Here is a 20,430-nt window from a genome sequence, read left to right on the forward strand (position 1 = left end):
GTGTAAAATGTGTGTACCTTATACCTGATTGTAGTAGGTAATAATAACACATACACACCACACACTCTCATATAACACACAAATTATGTCCAATTAAAGGGACACTGAACCCAATTTTTTTCTTTTGTGATTCAGATAGAGCATGCAATTTTAAGCAACTTTCTAATTTACTCCTATTATCAATTTTTCTTCGTTCTCTTGCTATCTTTATTTGAAATAAAAGCCATCTAAGCTTTTTTGGGTTAAGAACTCTGGACAGCACTTTTTGATTGGTGGATGGATTTTTTCCACCAATCAGCAAGGACAACCCAGGTTGTTCCCCAGAATGGGCCGGCATCTAAACTTAGATTCTTGCATTTCAAATAAAGATACCAAGAGAATAAAGAAAATTTGATAATAGGAGTAAATTAGAAAGTTGCTTAAAAATTCATGCTCTATCTGAATTACAAAAGAAAAATGTTGGGTTCAGTGTCCCTTTAAGAATGGTGTTGCAACCCAGTAAAGGGTCCCTGCTATAGAAGGTAAAAGCAGTTTTTTGTATTTAACTTTAGATATTTATTCAGAAAATGCATTCTATGGCAATATTATGAGTTAAAGGGATATTCTAGCAAAAATTGGAATTCACATGAATGTACTTCAGTTTTGAATAGAAACAGTTTTGTAATATACATGTATAAGAGAAAAAGCTTTGAATACAAGCTATAGCGGTTTCAAAAATGTATTTAAAGGGACATTCTAGTCAAAATTTAAATGCACGTGGATAAATTACATATTTGTTTAGAAACATATTTGCAATATACTTGTATTGGCAAAAACGCTTCCAGTAAAAGTTATTACTGTTTTAGTGTTAGCATTTTTATCTGCACGTGCATGTGAAGCATAGCTAGATATTCTCAGTTCATCAGCATTTTAAATAATGCAGCTGTTTAGAGTGCCACTGGGGCTTGTATCATGTCAGCAATTAACAAATTGAGTCATTACCAGATGATACAAGCACCTTAGGCTCTTTGAGCTAGTGCTGTGTTGAAAATGCTGGTGCATGGTGCATACTTAAATACACTTTTGAAACTGCTATAGCTTTTATTAGAAGCATTTTTGCTAATACATGTATATTACAAAAATGCTTCTATTCCAAACTGAAATGCATCCATGTGGATTCCCATTTTGGCTGGAATATCCCTTGAAGTATGTACCGTGCACCAGCATTTTAAACACAGCATATGCTCATAGATCCTAAGCTGCTTGTATCATCTGGTAATGACTTAATTTGTCAATTGCTGACACGATACAAGCCCCACTTACTGTCTGAGCAGCTGCAGTAGTTACAATACTGATGCACTGAGAATATCTAGGTATGCTCCACATGCACATGCAAGGAAAAATGATAACACTAAAGCATTGATTACTTTTTCTAAAAGGCATTTTTGCCGATATATGTATATTGCAAATATGTTTCTATTCAAAGATTTAAGTCATCTATTAAAATTAGAATATATTCTCATGGTGTGTATCTTCTATTTATACAACAGAAATGTGCTGATTTTTATGTGTAAGAATCACGGATATGAAGAGGTCTTACCTTTGTAGAGGAAGAGGTGAATTTTGGATCTTTCTTTCTCTTTCGCACTAATCGTCTGCGTCTGTGAGTGTGATACATTTTCTCAGCTGCTACCCAAGATTTGGGTTTACTATCAGGAGGAATAGTGATCCCATATTCCCAACCTAAAGGAAATATGACAGAGAGCCCGATAACGTAAAGTTCTCTGGTGAGATTATCTAAAACATCTCCATAGTACTGTGAGGTCCCTCAAGAATTTTAGCTTGAGAAGGGTTTATCTTTCTATGCAGGGTTTTAGGTATGAAGCCAACATATATACATTGCACAAAAATGCTCAAAATAAGTCCAAAATGTTACACGATTTCTCTCAATGCTGGTTTTGATCATCAGGCCATAAATGTTTGAAACTACATTTTCCCAGTAGATCTTAAAGGGATAGGAAAGTCAAAATTGAACTTGCATGATTCAGATAGAGCATGTCATTTTAAGACACTTTCAAATTCACTTCTATTTTTAAATGTGCATGGTATCCCCAGTTGAAAATGAATACGCACATATCATACACTAGTGGGAGCTGCTGCTAATTGGTGCCTGCACATATTTGTCTCTTGTGATTGGCTAGCTAGATAAGTTTGTCTAGCTAGATAAGTTCAGCTAGCTGCTAGTAGTGCAATGCTGTACCTTCAGCAAAGGATAACAAGATAATGAAGCAAATTTGATAATTAAAGCAAATTGGAAAGTTGTTTAAAATTCTATGTGCTATCCAAATCATGGAAGAAAATATGTTGGGGTTTCCCGTCCCTTTAACCTTATTGAACTAAAACACCTCCACATAATGCTTTCAATTTCTTTGTTGATTAAACAAAAAGGTACCCCAAAACGTGAAAGATCTATTCTTTGTTTAAACTATGCTCCAGTGATATTTATAAAGGTTTGCCCATGGCTACCAATGGGGATTAATGCAGCTATGTAAGTTTTGTTTCTATGCATTAATCCAAGTGTTGTGTACATTAGACATGAAAAATATCAGACTTCCGTATTTATATTGCACCACTGGATTCATTTCCAACACCAGACACATTTTTCTTTAAACTTTTTTACTATAATAAATTGTCACCAACCACAACCTTCTAAAGGCCAGATTACAAGTGGAGCGCTAATTAACCCTCCTGCTTGATCGTTATCTGCACTAGAAGCAAGCTTTGTGCGCGCATCGGGTTGCACTCATATTATGTGTTGAAAGTAAACCGACGAGCGCAAAAAGCCAAACTCACAAAATCACGTGCGTGTTCATATATCCTTCCAGAGAAGTCAATGGAGAAAAAAAAAGTGAAAAAAAAAAAGTGGAAAAAAAAAAAAAGACCCTACTTGCGTGCAAACCCAATCGCATATTCTCAAGTGCGCTAACCAAACGTGAAAATATGAATAATTCACATTCCAATGTTCTTCACATAGAACATATTCTATTTAATCATAAATCAATATTTTTACATATATCTGATGGTATTTTGGAACAATATATATTTATACATATTTATAAATGATTATATATAGGTATAGATATATACAGATATATATATAGGAATATCTATGTATAAATACTAAATACTTTGTATTAGATGGTGTTATTAAGAGTGTAAATTTAGTTTGTAATGTATTTTTCATGTTTTTATGCAACTTTTTAGTTTAGCAAAAAAACAGTTAACCAGAACTCTAAAGTCACAGTAATCATTCTAGTCTAAATCGCGATTGCGCTCACGTTTACTTTCAACTCGTAATACCAGCGGTAAACCCGATGAGTGCAAACACCTGCGATAAACCCCTTGTCGCTCGTCTGCAAACATTTGAGCTTCACTCATAATCTGGCCTAACTTTATTTTGCGAAGCACAGTATATAAAGTGATACCCTTTTCATCTACGGCTCTGTTTATATCATAGATCCAAGCATCATCTTCCCACATCCATCCATTTGGGCAATCGATCTCTCCAGGTGAAGCAGCCTTTTCTCCATACTAGAATAAATGATAATATTGCATTAAAAAGAGAGGAAGATGTGAAAGCATTTATGTTCTTACTGGTAACTACATAATATACATATGCTATTACTTATATACCACTCTAAAAAGGATACAGTTTTAACTTATATTTATGAAAATCCAATCTTTTGTTTAATATATTTATATAGAGCAATATTTTCTACTTCAGTCCTTAAAGGGACAATGAACCAACATTTTTTCTTTCATAATTAAAATAGAGCATGCAATTTTAAGTAACTTTCTAATTTACTCCTATTATACTTTTTTATTCGTTCTATTGCCATCTTTATTTAAAAAGCAGGAATGTAAAGCTTAGGAGCCAGCCCAGTTTTGGTTCAGAACCTGAATTATGCTTGCTTATTGGTGGCTAAATGTAGCCACCAATAAGCAAGCGCTATCCAGGGTGCTAAACCTAAAATGGGCAAGCTCCTAAGCTTTACATTCCTGCTTTTTAAATAAAGATAGCAAGAGAAGGCAGAAAATGTGATAAGAGTAAATTAGAAAGTTGCTTAAAATTGTATGATCTATCTGAATCATTAAAGAAAAACATTGGGTTTAGTGTCCCTTTAAGTACTAAGTACTCTTTAAGCACCGTGGTATTTGTATATAAACGGTTTTATACTTTTATTAATTTATTTTGCCCCCTTTCATGAAATTTAGCTCTGAAAATTGAGCAATTTCTAATTCCCAGAACTTAAACTGCACCCTGCTGACTTATCAAGGCTAACCCTGCTACATGTGTGTTCCTAATTGGCTTAACAACTGCAAAACAATGCACTCTATACTAACATTATAGCTGGGGTTAGCCTTGTTGTCTGTGGACAAAAGCCTGGACTGGCTCTTCAAATAAGACAAACAGTGGGTGGAGTTTGGCTGTTGATAAATAATTGCAGTAAAAAGGATGTTACTTTGCTAAAAAAAAAATCATTTGGATAACATTTTTGTAATGAATATTCAAGGAAATTTCCCTGAATATTAGTTCCCTACACTGTCCATATTTTGTTTATTTTAAAACGAAAATCAAACTTTTGTTTAACATTTACATTAGTTTTCATTAAAAGCTACAGGTGAAAAGTTAATGTGTAGCTACAATAATTACCTAAATGTGCTCTGTAGAGTGCACTAACCCAATCCTCTTCTTGCCAGAGCCCTGGTCGCGCTAACAGTAGGCTTAGCAGTTCGGCTCCTGCAGGTCCTGGGTGCCGAGTGAGCTTAGCCTCCTGTTATCATGGCCAGGGACCTGGCAAGAAGCGGATTGGGTTAGTGCGCTCTCCAGAGCGCGTTAGGGTAAACATTAATCTTGACAAATTTCGTCAGTATTTTTTTGGCTATCTTTAAATTTAATTGGTGGATTAATTCAGATATTTGTTTCAGTTTACGAAAACAAATAAATATGCGATTTTCGGTATGAATGTACATTGGTCTGAAAACGAATGCACATGTCTAGTGTCTACTGTCCTTTTAACATACCAGCTAAGTGTGAATATATTAACACCTTGTTTGCTGCAATAAACAAGCTCTACCCACCAACTGCATTATTTGAGAAGTCAATCCAGATTTGTTACTGGAGTAATCAATGCTTGCCACTGTCAATTTGTTAGCAAAGGTTGCACCTCTGCTGGAGTCAGTTACAAACATATATCTTGCAGGTTAGGCTTGTAAAGTCTGGAGTATACACTTTTAATTTTCAGAATTTAATTACAGGAAAAGGGAGTAAAATATATAATAAAAGTATAATACAATTTAAAAATGTCTCATTTCCTTTTAAAGAGACAGTCTACTTGAAAATGTTGGTTTAAAAAGCTAGATAAATCCCTTTATTTCCCCCCGTTTTGCATAACCAACACTGTTATATTAATACACTTTTTACCTCTGTGATTACCTTGGTATCTAAGCCTCTGCAGACTAACCCCTTATCTCAGTTATTTTGACAGACTTGCATTTAAGCCATTCTGTGCTGACTCATAAATAACTCCACGGGAGTGAGAATAATATTATCTATATGACACACAGGAACTAGCACTGCCTAACAGTAAAAAAAACTTAAAATGCACTGAGATAAGATACGGCCTTCAACAACAAAGAATGCCAAAGGAACAAAGCAAATTTGATGATAAAAGCAAATTGGAAAGTTGTTTAAAATCGCATGCCCTATCTGAATCATGAAAGTTTAATTTTTAATTGACTGTCCCTTTAAGGATGCTATATAGAGAACAAAAGTATTTCCCAATGGTTATCTTTTAAAAACCTAAAGTTATGTGCACACATGCAGTGTAACATATTATTAGGCAAATGTATATTCAAATGTTTTACACAAAAGAAACAGGTGTTTAATGCACTCATATATAGAGCAACCTAAAAATTGCTGGAATTTTGTAAAAAAAAAATTGCCAAAATATAGTGTTACTGAAAGGGTGAGAAACAGATAGACAGATAGATCTTTTATATTAAATAGATTATTAAACGTGTATTATCTCCTTGACTGCAAGCAAGACTGGGGCACTTTGCAAACCAACACATGCAGTGAATATTTTTTATTAAAAACAGTTCTAGACTTTTGTATGTATTTTTAAGATTTAGATGTACTAGTAAATGTGCCTTATGGAAAACTAGTTTTTAAGCCTGCCCAGAGGGCAGTCTATGTGTTGTAAATACAAACCCTAAGCTACAAAAATAAAAAATAGAAATACAGAAAAAAAACAAAGCTATCAAAAATAATACAATAAAACAAACTAATACCGCTATAAAAATAAAAAATCCCCCAAAATAAAAACACCCTCTAATCTAATACTAAACTACCAATTGCCCTTAAAAGGTTTTTTTGTAGGGCATTGCCCTAAGTTTAACAGCTCTTTTACATAAAAAATAAACAAAGTCCCCCCTAAGCGTAAAACCCCCCACCCACCAAACTCCCCAAAATAAAAAAAACTAACACTAATAAACCTAATTTACCTATTGCCCTGAAAAGGGCATTTGTATGGGCATTGCCCTTAAAAGAACATTCAGCTCTTTTTAACTGCCCTAAAAAGGGCATTTAGCTCTTTCAAGATTTGCCCCCAAAAAAACCTTTTCTAAAAAACAACCCCCCCCCCCAAAAAAAAAAAAAAACTAACACTAAAGCCTCAAATAGGTACTCACGGTTTCAGAAGGTCTTCTTCCAGGCAGGTCCATCATCTTCATCCACAGCGAAGGTGGCACGGAGGTCCGGAGCGGTCTTCCCAGATGTGGCGATCCTCGGTGGCAGTCATAGGCAGCAGCGGTCCTTGGCGACATGGAGGCTCCTCTTCATCCGATATCTGTGGTATATTGAATATTGAATGCAAGGTACCGCAATCAATTTGGGGCACCTTGCATTCCTATTGGCTGGATTTTTCAAAACAGCCAATAGGATTAGAGCTACTAAAATCCTGTTGGCTGTTCAAATCAGCCAATAAGATTTCGGTAGCTCTCATTCTATTGGCTGCTGAATTTTTCAAAACAGCCAATTGAATGAGAGCTACTGAAATCCTATTGGCTGTTCAAATCAGCCAATAAGATTTCAGTAGCTCTCATCCTATTGGCTGAAATTGAAAATTTCAGCCAATAGGAATTCAAGGTACCCCAATAAATATGGAGTACCTTGAATTCTTTCTTCAGTGTGCCGCGGACGATCGCATGAAGAGGAACCTCCACGCCTTTGCCGGGGAGCGCCACCGCTGCTGACTGCCGCAGAGGATCGCCACTTTTAGGAAGACCGCTCCACGCCGCCTTTGCTGTGGATGAAGATGATGGACCCGCCTGGAAGTAGACCTTCTCTGTCGGACTTCTGAAACCGTGAATACCTATTTGGGGCTTTAAAGTTAGTTTTTGGGGTTTTTTTTGGGGGGGGGGGTTGTTTTTTTAGATTAGTTTTTTTTTTTGGCAAATCTCAAAAGAGCTGAATGCCCATACAAATGCCCCTTTAGGGGCAATGGGTAGTTTAGGTTTATAAGTGTTATGTTTTTTTATTTTGGGGGGGGGTTGGTGGGTGGGGTGTTTATTTTAAATGTAAAAGAGCTGTGTAGGGCAATCCCCTACAAAAAGCCCTTTTAAGGGCTATTGGTAGTTTAGCATTAGATTAGGGGGTGTTTTTATTGGGAGGGGGGCTTTTTTATTTTCATAGGGATTAGGTTTATTTTTTTTATTTTCTGTAATGTAAGCCTTTTTTATTTTTTGTAATGGTTTTTAGTTTAGGGTGCTTAGTCATTAAATTAGTTTTTTGCGTTGTGGGGGTTGGCGGTGTAGGAGTTAATAGGTAAATTAGGTTTAATGCGTTGTGGGGGGTTGGCGGTTTAGGGGTTAATAGATGTATTAGGTAGTTTTTTTCTCTTAATACTTTGTGCGGGCGGTTAGTTTATTTTTTTTCTTAATACTTCGTACGAGCGGTTACATTTTTTTTTTTTTAAATACTTATTGCGGGCGGTAAGGTGTTTTTTTCATTCTGCAAGCTTTTTTTTTTTTTGTAATGCTCCGTTTGCCTTCGCTGCATCCCGGTGGATTCCGAAAATGGCAGGCCACTTGGATGCAGCAATTCTGTTAGCTGCGCACGCAGTCAACATTGTGTTGGCGGCCTTGCACTGCCAACATTCCTTTGAGGATGCGTGTGCAACTGCCGACGGACATTACAAATGCAATTATAGTATAGATATAGTACTATTAACTAGTCCTAGTAGAAACCACAATATCTTTCTCTGTTTTCCCCAAAAGAACAGATGTATATGACATTTATTGAGGAACCCTTATAAAGCTAAACAACTAGACTGCAAAACTGCTAACTATAGAAGACTTACAGCATCGGTATATGTTTCTTCTGCCTGTTTCCATTCACCACCAGGATATCTGCTTTCATTTTGATATACTTCATCTGTAAATTCGCTGTGGCCGGCATCTGCTTCTGTCAGCAAGCTATGGGGTACAAGAGATATTCATGTTCACTACAACTGGACATTAATTCATAAAAATAAACAACTACATGAAAAAAAACATCTTTCTTCTTATGTGGATAAAATGCTTGGCCATAAAATTGGTGAAATATAAGATGAAACCAGTTATCAATTAATTCATAGTGAATTCACGATTTCAAACAGTAAGACTGATTTAAATCTATTTAAATCATGGTTTTCATATTTAGAATAATAACTTTTCAGATTATTTTTTCAGTTATATCAGACTATTACTGATGTGGTTATATAGCATTAGATATACATAGATAGATCACTTAAATGAATGAAATTATTGGGAGGTGAACTATCTCCAGTTTAATATGTTGATTCGTATTACTTTTCAGCTGTACTTCATTGGAAGGAGAAAAATGATTGCCTTAATATTAACAATTTTAATAGTTTTAACTAAAACAATAACATGATATTTTATTTTTAATGTTTGCCTCTCCCTAACACTTAGGTCCTTGTGCAGATCTATTCCACTCTAAACAATTAGTGAACTTCTTGAAACTTATTATGGGTCGATTCTGTGTACAAAGATCTGCAGGGGACCAATGGTATTAAAGGGACACTGAACCCAATTTTTTTCTTTTGTGATTCAGAAAGAGCATGCAATTTTAAGCAACTTTCTAATTTACTCCTATTATCAATGTTTCTTTGTTCTCTTGCTATCTTTATTTGAAAAAGGCATCTAAGCTTTTTTACTTGGTTCAGAACTCTGGACAGCAGTTTTCGATTGGTGGATGAATGTATCTACCAATCAGCAAGGACAACCTAGGTTGTTCACCAAAAATGGGCCGGCATCTAAACTTACATTCTTGTATTTCGAATAAAGATACCAAGAGAAGAAAATTTGATAATAGGAGTAAATTAGAAAGTTGCTTAAAATTTCATGCTCTATCTGAATCACGAAAGAATAAATTTGAGTTCAGTGTCCCTTTAAAGGGACAGTAAAATCAAAATTAAACTTTCATGATTCAGAAAGAACATACAATTTTCTAACAATTTTCCAATTTACTCTTATATAATTGGCTTTGTTTTCTTGGTATCCATTGTTGAAAACCACACACAGGTAGGCTCAGAAGCAATGCACTACTGTGAGCTAGCTGCTTCTTCCAATTCTCATCCAATGTGTTCAGCTAGGCACCAGTAGAGAATTGTTCTCCTTCAACAAAGGATACCAAGACAGTGAAGCAAATTTGGATTATAGAAGTAAATTTGAAGATTGTATGCTCTATCTTAAACCAAAAGTTCTCTCATTCATGATTATGTCCCTTTAAGGTCTTTTTCTCAACTACATATGTTTATTTTATAATTATTTTGCTGTAAAGAAAGGGCATACACAAATTCACAGTTTTGAGAAATACAAAACCAATAAAATGCAATATCATCTTCAAGATAGAAAAATTGCCCAAAATAATGTAACAGAAACCTCTGGGAGAGTGTGACCTTGTGAACGGATTAATGGAATTCATTTGCAAAAAAATGTAAACATTACAGACATAAATATACAGCATATTGCTATATAGTTAAAAACAAATCTATATTTCAGGATGAATAATCTTTAGACTATAATGTATCTTAAATAGAAATTATCTTTAGATCGATTTAAAAAAAAAAATGCATTTCATTTAAAAAATAAAATCTGATTTAAATTTATTTTTTTTTTTTTTTTTTTTTTAAATCATCGATTTTACCTACCCTGGTTTTAAAACAAATGTAAAATATAGGGAGTAGCACAAGCATTTATAGTCAGCATTTTCATTTCATAAATACACTTTTTGTGCATACACCATGACTGGCCATCAGAGCTTATCAATCTAAGGCACTGGTTTTCAAACCTCTCCTCAGGCCTCTCTAACAGGCAAGATATTCAGGATTACCTTGGGTGAGAGCAGGTAAAATAACTGCTTACTTATCAGCTGAATATTTCACCTGTGATCTAGTCCAGATATCCGCACAATCTGGCCTGTTAGGGAGGATCGAGGACAGGTTTGAAAACCAGTGATCTAGAGAATGTTAAAAGGACATGATACTCAAATGTTGAAGCACTTGAAAGTGATACAGCAAAGTTGTAAAAAGCGGACTACAAAATATCACCTGTAAAAAAAGGAAGATATTTACCTCAAAATTTCCCTTTGTAAAGGGACTTTAAGTTGCCAATCAGGATACTAGTCCCAAGACTTTTAAGGAAGCAGGTATTCTATTAGACCAGCGAATTCATCAGAGTAGCAAAATGGAAGTGATGTTCCGTCAGCTGTCTGATAAACTTATACCACGCATGCGCTCCTCGTAGTCGCATTCCAAAGCGACTACGTCACATTCACTGTTCTGATAGAACAACATTCACTCTTCTGATACAACAACTCCCCCTATCATACATCCACCCTTAAATTAAACTGATGTAGCTCCAGATCTGGGCTTATACTATATACTGTATGTACCCTGACATATCAGTTTGGCAGAACATATGCAATGTATGTGTCACGCCAATAAAGCGCTTAGCTTTGTACTGGGAGGTGTGGCTTAGAGAACAAGAACGGACAATGTTGACACATTCACCTCCTTAGTATGACACACAGAGCCATGTGGCGGGGTATGAAATTAAAGGAGGTAAATGTGTCAACATTGTCCGTTCTTGTTCTCCGCTTCCACACCTCCCAGTACAAAGCTAAGTGCTTTATTGGCGTGACACATACATTGCACATGTTCTGCCAAACTGATATGTCAGGGTACATACAGTATATAGTATAAGCCCAGATCTGGAGCTACATCAGTTTAATTTAAGGGTGGATGTATGATAGGGGGAGTTGTTGCATCAGAACAGTGAATGCGACTACAATGAGGAGCGCATGTGTGGGTTTGTTATCAGACAGCTGATGGAAAGTCACTTCCGTTCACTACTCTGATGAATTCGCTGGTCTGATAGAACACAGGCATCTGACATGTGCAGGCACAGTTATGTTGTTTCTCTATTCAGTTTAAAGAAGTTGACTACAAAATTGCACAAGATTTCAATCTCATGAGATCACAGCAAAGCATAGCATGGCCTCAGGACTTCTGATGCTGATTGGCTATTGTTTTTTTGTAACTTGCAGCTGTACAGTAGCTGAAGTATAACTGTTATTAAAGCACTTACTCTTGTGAGCTGAAAAAAATGTTAATGTAAAATATCTTCCATTTTACATAGAGAAGCTCAGGTGATATTTTCCTGTCAGCTTTTTACAGTTATACTGCATCAGTTTCAAGTGATTTAGCATATGAGTATTATGTCCCTTTAATGGCACCCTGTAGCCTTAATGCAAAACATAAGTTCTAATACAAAGTGATGCATTAAAGGGACACTGTCCTCAAATAATTTATTTCATTAGTATGAAAGAGCAGTTGCTAAACGTGTTTATTTCTTACTTCATTACTTTTTTTTTGCATGTAAAATCTGATTAAATGTAAAAGGACAGTTTACCAAAATATTTTCTCCCCTTTAGATTGTTCTCAATGATCCATTTTACCTGCTGGAATGCATTACATTTTCCATTGTTCTCTGTAAGTATTGAGTTTTGGTTTACATTACAGACAGATATAAGATAAGTAACAATGTGTGTGTGTACACAAGGTGATAACATAATGAGATATGATATTACCTGCAAGCTCAACCCATTTCAATAGGTTGTGGTTTCAAAGCACAAAACCAACTATTTCATATACACAAATTAACCTGAAAATGCAATTTCTTATACATTTTATTCCCTGCAGCTGGTATAACAAGTCATTGAAAACACATTAAGAGAAAAACATTTTTTTTTTACAGAATATTGTTCTTTTAAATTGAAACTAATACAGCTGTATCAATTGTGCAATTCCTACTAAATCTCTGTGGTTTAAATACGTACTTCCTGTTAATATTCACTGAGATCTCTAGTACACAACAATGGCAGTTTGTTAGGTTTAAAAGCTTTTAATTAATATTTATTCAAACAATAAAAACTGTGTTTAAAAAAAAACGTATCCTTCCTATAGACCACAGAACAGTTTTAAGCACAATGTCCCTTTAGAATGCCAACAAAATTACACATTATTAGGTTACGGCTAAAGGGTTGTGATTTATTAAATTGTGCCTGGTGTACGACATAGTGACCCAGCAAAATTATAGCAATAATTTTATATTGCATAAAACTTTAATAGCAAACCAACACAACATTTATACCTCCAACATGTGAACACATTAACTCCTTGTGTCTTGGATGATTCAGTTTAAAAAAAAAAAATCATAATATAAAGAAGAAACAGATAGTTTTATTCCCTCTACAATGAACATATGCTATTTAGAAAATAAGTGATTTTCACATTTTATACAAAACCACCCAAGTCTCTAAGAACATTCCAGTTTTGCCTGATACTACCTAATCACTGGTGTCTCAAAAGAAATTACCCCATTATCATATTATACTTTATATACATTGTTTTCAAAAGATGCAACATATTCAGTATAGCATTGCAGTTCACTACTTGATTTAGAATGCAAATGAAAGAACAAGATTAGCTTGTATGTAATGACACCTAGAGGTTTGAAAAAGTAATGCGAATAACCAATGAACATATGCACCAAATACAGGCATACCTTGGTGATATTACGGGTTCAGTTCCAGACCGTCGCAATAAAGTGAATAAAGTGAGTTGCACACAATTTTTGGTTTACCAGTGCATATAACCGGTACCATTGTTTTACTAACCTTCTCTCAGGGTCCACAATCCAGTCATACTCCCACTCCCAGCCCTTTGGAGGTAGAAAACTTTCTTTTTTTAACTTGATTGTCCCTGTGACATCTGAGAATTTATGACGCTTCAATAGACCTGTAGTTCCCCATTTTCCAAACATCAAAGCTTGATTTTCATACTAGATCAATGATAATAAAAAAAAGCAAACCGTATTTAACAAACTGGCTCATACAATTACAGATTTTTTAAGAAACAAAAGGTGATTTAACAAAGAACTTCCTAACATATGGGAAGCACAGATCAATATTTTAGAAGCTTTAGGGGCCACAGATCAAAATTTCAGAATTCTTTAGGGCCGCATATAAAAACTTATGGCTACACACAAATAATATATTTCCTAAAAATGTCCAGATTTAGGTAAGGTTGCAGGGTAAACTATCTACTGTTCACCCTTCAAAATGGCTCTTTCGAGTTGTAACCACCTTAATTCTCCAAAACATACTTTTTTAGTTCTATTTTATCTTGGGGCCACACAAACTATGGCTCACATTCTTAGTTTTTATTTCTCCCAGGAACCGCAAAAACTAGTGAAGAGGGCCGCATGTGGCTGCTCTAGAAAATGGATTTGACCTGAGGTTTCTGAAAAAATGATTGCACATATATCTCTATGTTCATCTAGTTTTGACCTATGCCAAATGGGTGGGCAGTAAAAAGCCTCACATCCAGGCATTAAGGAGTACAATTTACCATTCTATCTATGGATTGTCTTTAAGATTTTTGTAGAACAAGTGGTGTCTTGCGCAGTTATTTAAAACTGTATTTAAAGTCTTTATCATTTTCAGATCGAACACTAACCCACCCAATATTATTCCCAGATTTCAACTCTTAGTGGGATTCAAGTGCCATAATTTAATCTGAAATCTTACATTTCTGCAATACATAATAGCCTTTTTGTTCACATAAGGAGCTACTGTTGTATGCAATTGAGGTAGAATATATTTTCGGTTATTAAAATGCATTGTACTACTGATCTAAGCACAATTATTTTAAAAGCTACATATATCATAAATGTCTTTAATAATTACATTGGATATGCTGGCTATGTTTTCAAAGGGTTACTTTTTCACTTTGATTTAAGAACCTTTAATATAAGGTTTTAAGTGTGTTAATATTTTCTTTTAAAAGTATTTCTATCATCTGTACCATTTCTGCGTAAACACTGAAAGTGCCTTCTGCGTAGCTGTTGAATTTTTTCTCAAGAGCAGACAATCCAAGCCATATGTTCACTCTCAACTGTGCTGGAATCTTTATACCATGGTTTTTATCCATCGGATACTAAAAAAAAAAAAACGGGTTTGTACAGATATATAAACAATTCACAATAATCATCTGAAAACACAGAGTACAACAACATTCTCAAATTGTGGCTTATTCTTCTGATAACCGATAGTCTTGCTAAATTAAACATAAAATAAAAAAAAGGCTGAAGTCTACCGTAATTGTGCACCAGGCACCTAAATAACATGTCTAATTATTCCACGTTCTATAACATCTTCTCCAGAATCCTATTCTGCAAAAGCGCCTATAGACTTTGCCCATCCTCCCAAGTTTCTTTGCCCATCCTTCCAAGTTTACAGTTGCTATACACCCTCCTTTTATCTTTTTCTGACTATGGAAGAGAAAATATCAGAATTTTTTAAATTTTAATAGTAAAACTAAATGTTCTTCTAGACATCGGCTCTATAATTCAAATGTTTTTATACCAGGAATGTCAGCATTCAAATTCTGAATGGAATATTTGAATATTGCATTTCAATATTGTTTACCAAAAGACTTACATTGAAGTCTATGAGAATCAGCATATGAATGTCTATAGTCAAATCAAATCCAATATTCAAATGAGACATCTAATAAAGGGAAAGTTAACATTTACCAATCCAGTCTTTTTTTTTTTTGCTTTAATTCTTTAGAGCATTTCATCCATTTTTGCACTTGGTACCTAACCATTCTAGAAGCAAATCCATAGGCCCCTGGACTATCTGCTATCTCTACTCCTTGCCCCAGTACACCCTGATAATTGTACACCATGGTCTCTTAGTGTACTGTCATCCATACAACTGGCATTATTGTAATAAACCAATCAGCTGGCGCTACCCAGGGTGCTGAACCAAAAATGGGCTGGCACCTAAGCTTAGATTCCTGCTTTTTCAAATAAAGATAGCAAGAGAACAAACAAAAAATGATAATAGGAGTAAATTAGAAAATTGCTTAAAATATCATGCTCTATTTGAATCATGAAAGAAAAAAATTGTGTTTAGTATCCCTTTAAATCAACACACCATCAAACTTTGATTCTCTAGAAAAATATTTCTAGAGTAGTTTATATATTTTGGTTATATTACATTCTATAAATGTGCAATCCAAATAAACTACATCTTGTATGAAAGTATTGCATTTCTACAGACACTATTAAAAGCTTCTTATAAGAGTAAAGGGTTACAGTCACATTTTTTAGTAAATCACACCATAAACTGATGTGTCCTTTTGTTAAAGGGAAAGTCCAAAAAAAAAAACCTTTCATGATTTAAATAGGGCATGTAATTTTAAACAACTTCCAAATTTAGTTTTTATACCAATTTTGCTTTGTTCTCTTGGTATTCTTAGTTGAAAGCTAAAACGTAGGAGGTTCATATGCTAATTTCTTAGACCTTGAAGACTGCCTCTAATCTGAATGCATTTTGACCACTAGAGGGCATTAGTTAACGTGTTTCATATAGATAACATTGAGCTCATGCACGTCAAGTGACCTAGGAGTGAGCACGGATTGGCTAAAATGCAAGTCTGTCAAAATAACTGAAATAAAAGGGCAGTCAGCCGAAGCTTAGATACAAGGTAATTGCAGAGGTAAAATGTGTATTATAACTGTGTTAGTTATGCAAAACTGGGGAATGGGTAATATGGGATTATCTTCCTTTTTAAGCAACAAAAATTCTGGTGTTGACTGTCCCTTTAAAGGAGGTGGCAACTTAAAACTGCCTTATTTCACTTAACAGCCAAAATAATTTCAGGCTCAAACTATCTTTCACTGTATGAGAATGGTGGTTTGGGTACAACTAAAATTCACCTTAAAGGGATATAAAAAACCCCAAAAATATTTTGTGATTCAGACAAAAAAAAATAAAAATAAAAAAATTACTTTTATTATCAAATGTACTCTGTTCTCACGTTATTCAGTGTTGAAGAGATACCTAGGTAGGTGTCTGGAGCACTAAATGGCAGGAAATAGTGTTGCCATATAGTGCTCTTGCAAAACTGCTGCCAGCTTTTTTAAAAATGACACTAAGAAAAGGAAGAAAATTACATAAAAGTAGTAAATTAGAAAGTTGTTTGTGATTGAATGCTCTATCTGAATCATGAAACAAAAAAAAATTGTGTTTCATGTCCCTTTAAGTTAAACTTTCTTGTAGTTTGCCAAAGCTCGAAGAATAGATATAAAAGTGTGATAACTGGTAAGCTTTAATATAAAGCAAATTTGTTTTTAAAAAATACATTTAAAAATGTTGAATATTTTAAAATAACACAGTTCTAAGCGATGTGGATCAACACAAATTAATGCAAAGAACACATGAATTTACCTGTAAATAGATAGTTTGAGTCTTCCCGCAGTATTTTCCGCATGCCTCTTCACAAGTGGTGGAATAAAGGACTTGGTTCGCTGGGACTCTAGCATAGGCCAATCTCTTCTCAGCTCGGATCATCCAGATGATGACATCTGGCATGCTGTTTTGTGGCTGGAAGGTAAAAAAAAAATACTGTAATACTTCTGATCACATCAAATCCAAAAATAATAATAGTAATTACAAAAGAAGCTTTAATAGTGCTTCTACATGTACAGACATGCTTGGCAAATAATGCAAATTGATAAATGCCATGTGTCGTAAAGCAAACTTGATTCATAGGAAATGCGAGAAAATGGAAATCATGACAACTAGAAATCCTGCTTCAAAAATCTTTTTCATCTTAAATGGGATTTCTATCAGTAAGAGTATTTGTGATTAGGATTTATAGGGACATTAAAGTCAAAATTCAACTTTTATGATTCGGATAGAGCATGCAATTTTAAACAACTTTCCACTTTACTTCTGTTATCTATTTAGCTTTGTTCTCTTGGTATCTTTTATTGAGAGTAAAACTAGGTAGGCTCATAAGAGCTCAGGAGTGTGCACGTGTCTTTAATACTCTATGGCAGCAGTGTCTTGTAACATTGTATAACAAAGCTAAAAATAAAACACTGCTGCCATAGTGTACTAAAGACACGTACACACTCCTGAGCTCTTATGAGCCTGACTAGTTTTATTCTTCAATAAAAGATACAAAAAGAACTAAGCACATTTGATACCACATGTAAATTAGAAAGTTGTTTAAAATTGCATGCTCTATCTGAATCATGAAAGTTTAATTTTGACTTTACTGTCCCTTTAAACACATCAAAATATTAATATAAATTGTTTAATTACTTGTAGTAAAAACTACTTTGCAATGTACTTTCATTATTTATTTTGTTCTTCTTTCCTGCAATTTAATTCTGTTAAACATGGAAGTGCAGACACAGCTATATTCCACACAGACATTGGTTGCACACTCTAGTAAGCCATTTATAACCATTCCTAATTAGCCTTAGGGTAATCTAACTTACAATAGGGCGGCCCCATTGTTTTATGAACATTAACTTAATATTTAAAAAAACTAAAATAATTTTTAAAAATACATGTACAAATTATTCTCAACCTAATCTTTGCTCTAAATGCATCATTAACACCTCCTGGGCTTCTCTCGGCCACAATCTTGCTACTTTTAGCAGTGGGGCAGTGCAGAAATACTGTTGCAGAGTCACTGATGCAGAGAGGGCCACTCTGTAGCCTTCTCTGCATCGGGCAGTGGTGGTGCCAATCGTTGGTGGTGTGGGAGGGTAAGGAGGGAGGCGGGTGGGCGGCCCATCGCTGGAGGGGGGTGGGCAGGAATGGGCGGTACCGCTACCCTACAGAAAGAAAAAAAACTCAGAGCGGCAGGGAAGTGGGAAGGAGGGAATAGAGGGTGGGAAAGTGATCTGGGAGGGGGAGGGGGTAAATGAGGAGGGGGGCAGCTACACTACAGAAAACAATGTGTTTTTTTTTTATTATTGCCAAATACATGTATATACATACAGGTGGCCCTCGGTTTACAACGGTTCAATTTGCGCCGTTTCAGAATAACAACCTTTTTTTTTCAGTCATGTGACTGCTATTGAAAAGCACTGAGAAGCAGTGCATCGATTAAAATATCCAGTAGATGGTGCTATCCGCTTTTGTTGCAGCAAAGATATTCAAGCCAAGCACACAAGCAGGCTGAAATTAATCAGTGTGGCTAGCTAGACCTGAGCTATCGAGCAGCTTTCAAAGGAACAAGATCTTTTGGTCTATAAATCAGTCCAGATTTGAATGCATAGAAAGAACTGTTTGCAAAAAAATGCAAGTAAAGTCTGTGTTGTGTGATTTTTTTTATTTTATTTTTATTAGGTTTATAATGCTGTTTTAGCAAATGTTTTTGTTCATTTAATTATAAATTCTGTGTTGTGTTATTATATATTTAGGTTTATAATGCTGTTTAGCATTTAAATTCTTCATTTCAAAGCTTTAAAAATAATGTATTAGGTGTTACTTATGACAATTTTGAGAGGGGCCTGGAACCTATCTCCCTCACTTCCCATTGACTTACATTATAAACTGGGTTTCAACGGTTTCGATTTACAACCATTCCTTCTGGAACCTAACCCCGGCTTAAACGGAGGGCTACCTGTGGTGTATATATATATATATATATATATATATATATATATATATATATATATATATATATATATATATATATATATATATATAAATAATATATATCACTACAGATTGTTTTTTTAAGCTGGGGCAATATTGAGAAGTCAGATGATGTACTGTATTACTGTATCTATGAGTATATATATATATATATATATATATATATATATACACAAGCTCACAGGGTATTTGTATACTAGTCTGTGATTGGCTGATGTCTGTCACATGATACGGGGAGCCGGAAAATGGGAGAAAAAATAAATTTGTCAGAAAACAAAGTCTACTGCTCATTTGAAATTCATAGTAGGTCTTTTTATTATGCACTTGTTAATTATGAAATTCTAATGTATTGAGTGGACCTTAAAGAAAAACTTCCAACAATACTGACCTAGTCTAACATGACAATTTAATTTTTATTTTTTTATTTTTAAAGATCAGCGTTATTGATATATCAAACGTACATACAGGATAATTTGACAGTTTACAGTATTTCGTATACATTACATAAAACAAAAATAACAATATCAGAGAAAAGTCAGAGCTACAGAGCTTAATCATTATAATAAACATAATCCATATTATACTATGTTGTATGTATTTTCAGTCTCAACATAACCTACAAACTTTACTTAAAATAGTGCAGCCGTATTAACTTCTTCTGGGCTGGGTTACAACAAACTCAATAGTCACAAGTTCCAACTTTAATGTGATTTCTGTCTATTCTATCATCTATTAAATGTATGTGCTATATACATATCCCAGAGTATTTTCATTTCAATGTATACTGGTTCTTTTTTAGACTTTAAATAACCATACTCTTCTAAGTTTAAAAGATGATGAAACTGACATACCCATTGAGTGATTGTGGGAATTTCTGACTTTTTTTCAGTTGTTTGCTAAAAGAGATTTTACACTATTACTGGCTATAAAAAAAAAATGTTCTTTTATGTATTGAAAGTTGTTTTTTTTTAGTTGCTTTTTTTTAGGTATTTCATTAAAAGGGGCACTCAAGTCAAAATTAAACTTTCATTATTCAAATAGAGCATGCACTTTTAAACAACTTTCCAATTTACTTCCATCAAAAAAAGTTCAGAGTCTTTTTATATTTAAACTTTTTGAGTCACCAGCTCCTACTGAGCATATGCAAGAATTCACAGAATAAGCATACATGCATTTGTGATTGGCTGATGGCTATCACATAGTACGTGTATGCATTTGTGATTGGCTGGTGACTGTCACATGGTACAGGGGGAGTGGAAATGGACATAACTTTTAAAATTGTCATAAAAAAA

At 34.5% G+C, this 20,430-nt stretch overlaps 1 protein-coding gene across 2 annotated transcripts in view; it reads right to left on the bottom strand.

Annotated features, from left to right (window-relative positions):
* The window catches only part of MYOF (myoferlin), a 313,269-nt gene that overhangs the window by 94,534 nt on the left and 198,305 nt on the right, over positions 1 to 20,430 (bottom strand). For both annotated transcript variants that reach the window (XM_053692421.1, XM_053692420.1), the window contains 6 exons: positions 16,907 to 17,062; positions 14,475 to 14,606; positions 13,286 to 13,449; positions 8,403 to 8,517; positions 3,465 to 3,570; positions 1,580 to 1,722 (listed from right to left, as the gene is read on the bottom strand). In XM_053692421.1, coding sequence (XP_053548396.1) covers positions 1,580 to 1,722; positions 3,465 to 3,570; positions 8,403 to 8,517; positions 13,286 to 13,449; positions 14,475 to 14,606; positions 16,907 to 17,062 — 816 coding nt within the window. The remainder of the gene's footprint in view (positions 1 to 1,579; positions 1,723 to 3,464; positions 3,571 to 8,402; positions 8,518 to 13,285; positions 13,450 to 14,474; positions 14,607 to 16,906; positions 17,063 to 20,430) is intronic.

The sequence above is a fragment of the Bombina bombina genome, chromosome 9, assembly GCF_027579735.1.
Source record: "Bombina bombina isolate aBomBom1 chromosome 9, aBomBom1.pri, whole genome shotgun sequence".
In the NCBI taxonomy this organism is placed as follows: domain Eukaryota; kingdom Metazoa; phylum Chordata; class Amphibia; order Anura; family Bombinatoridae; genus Bombina; species Bombina bombina.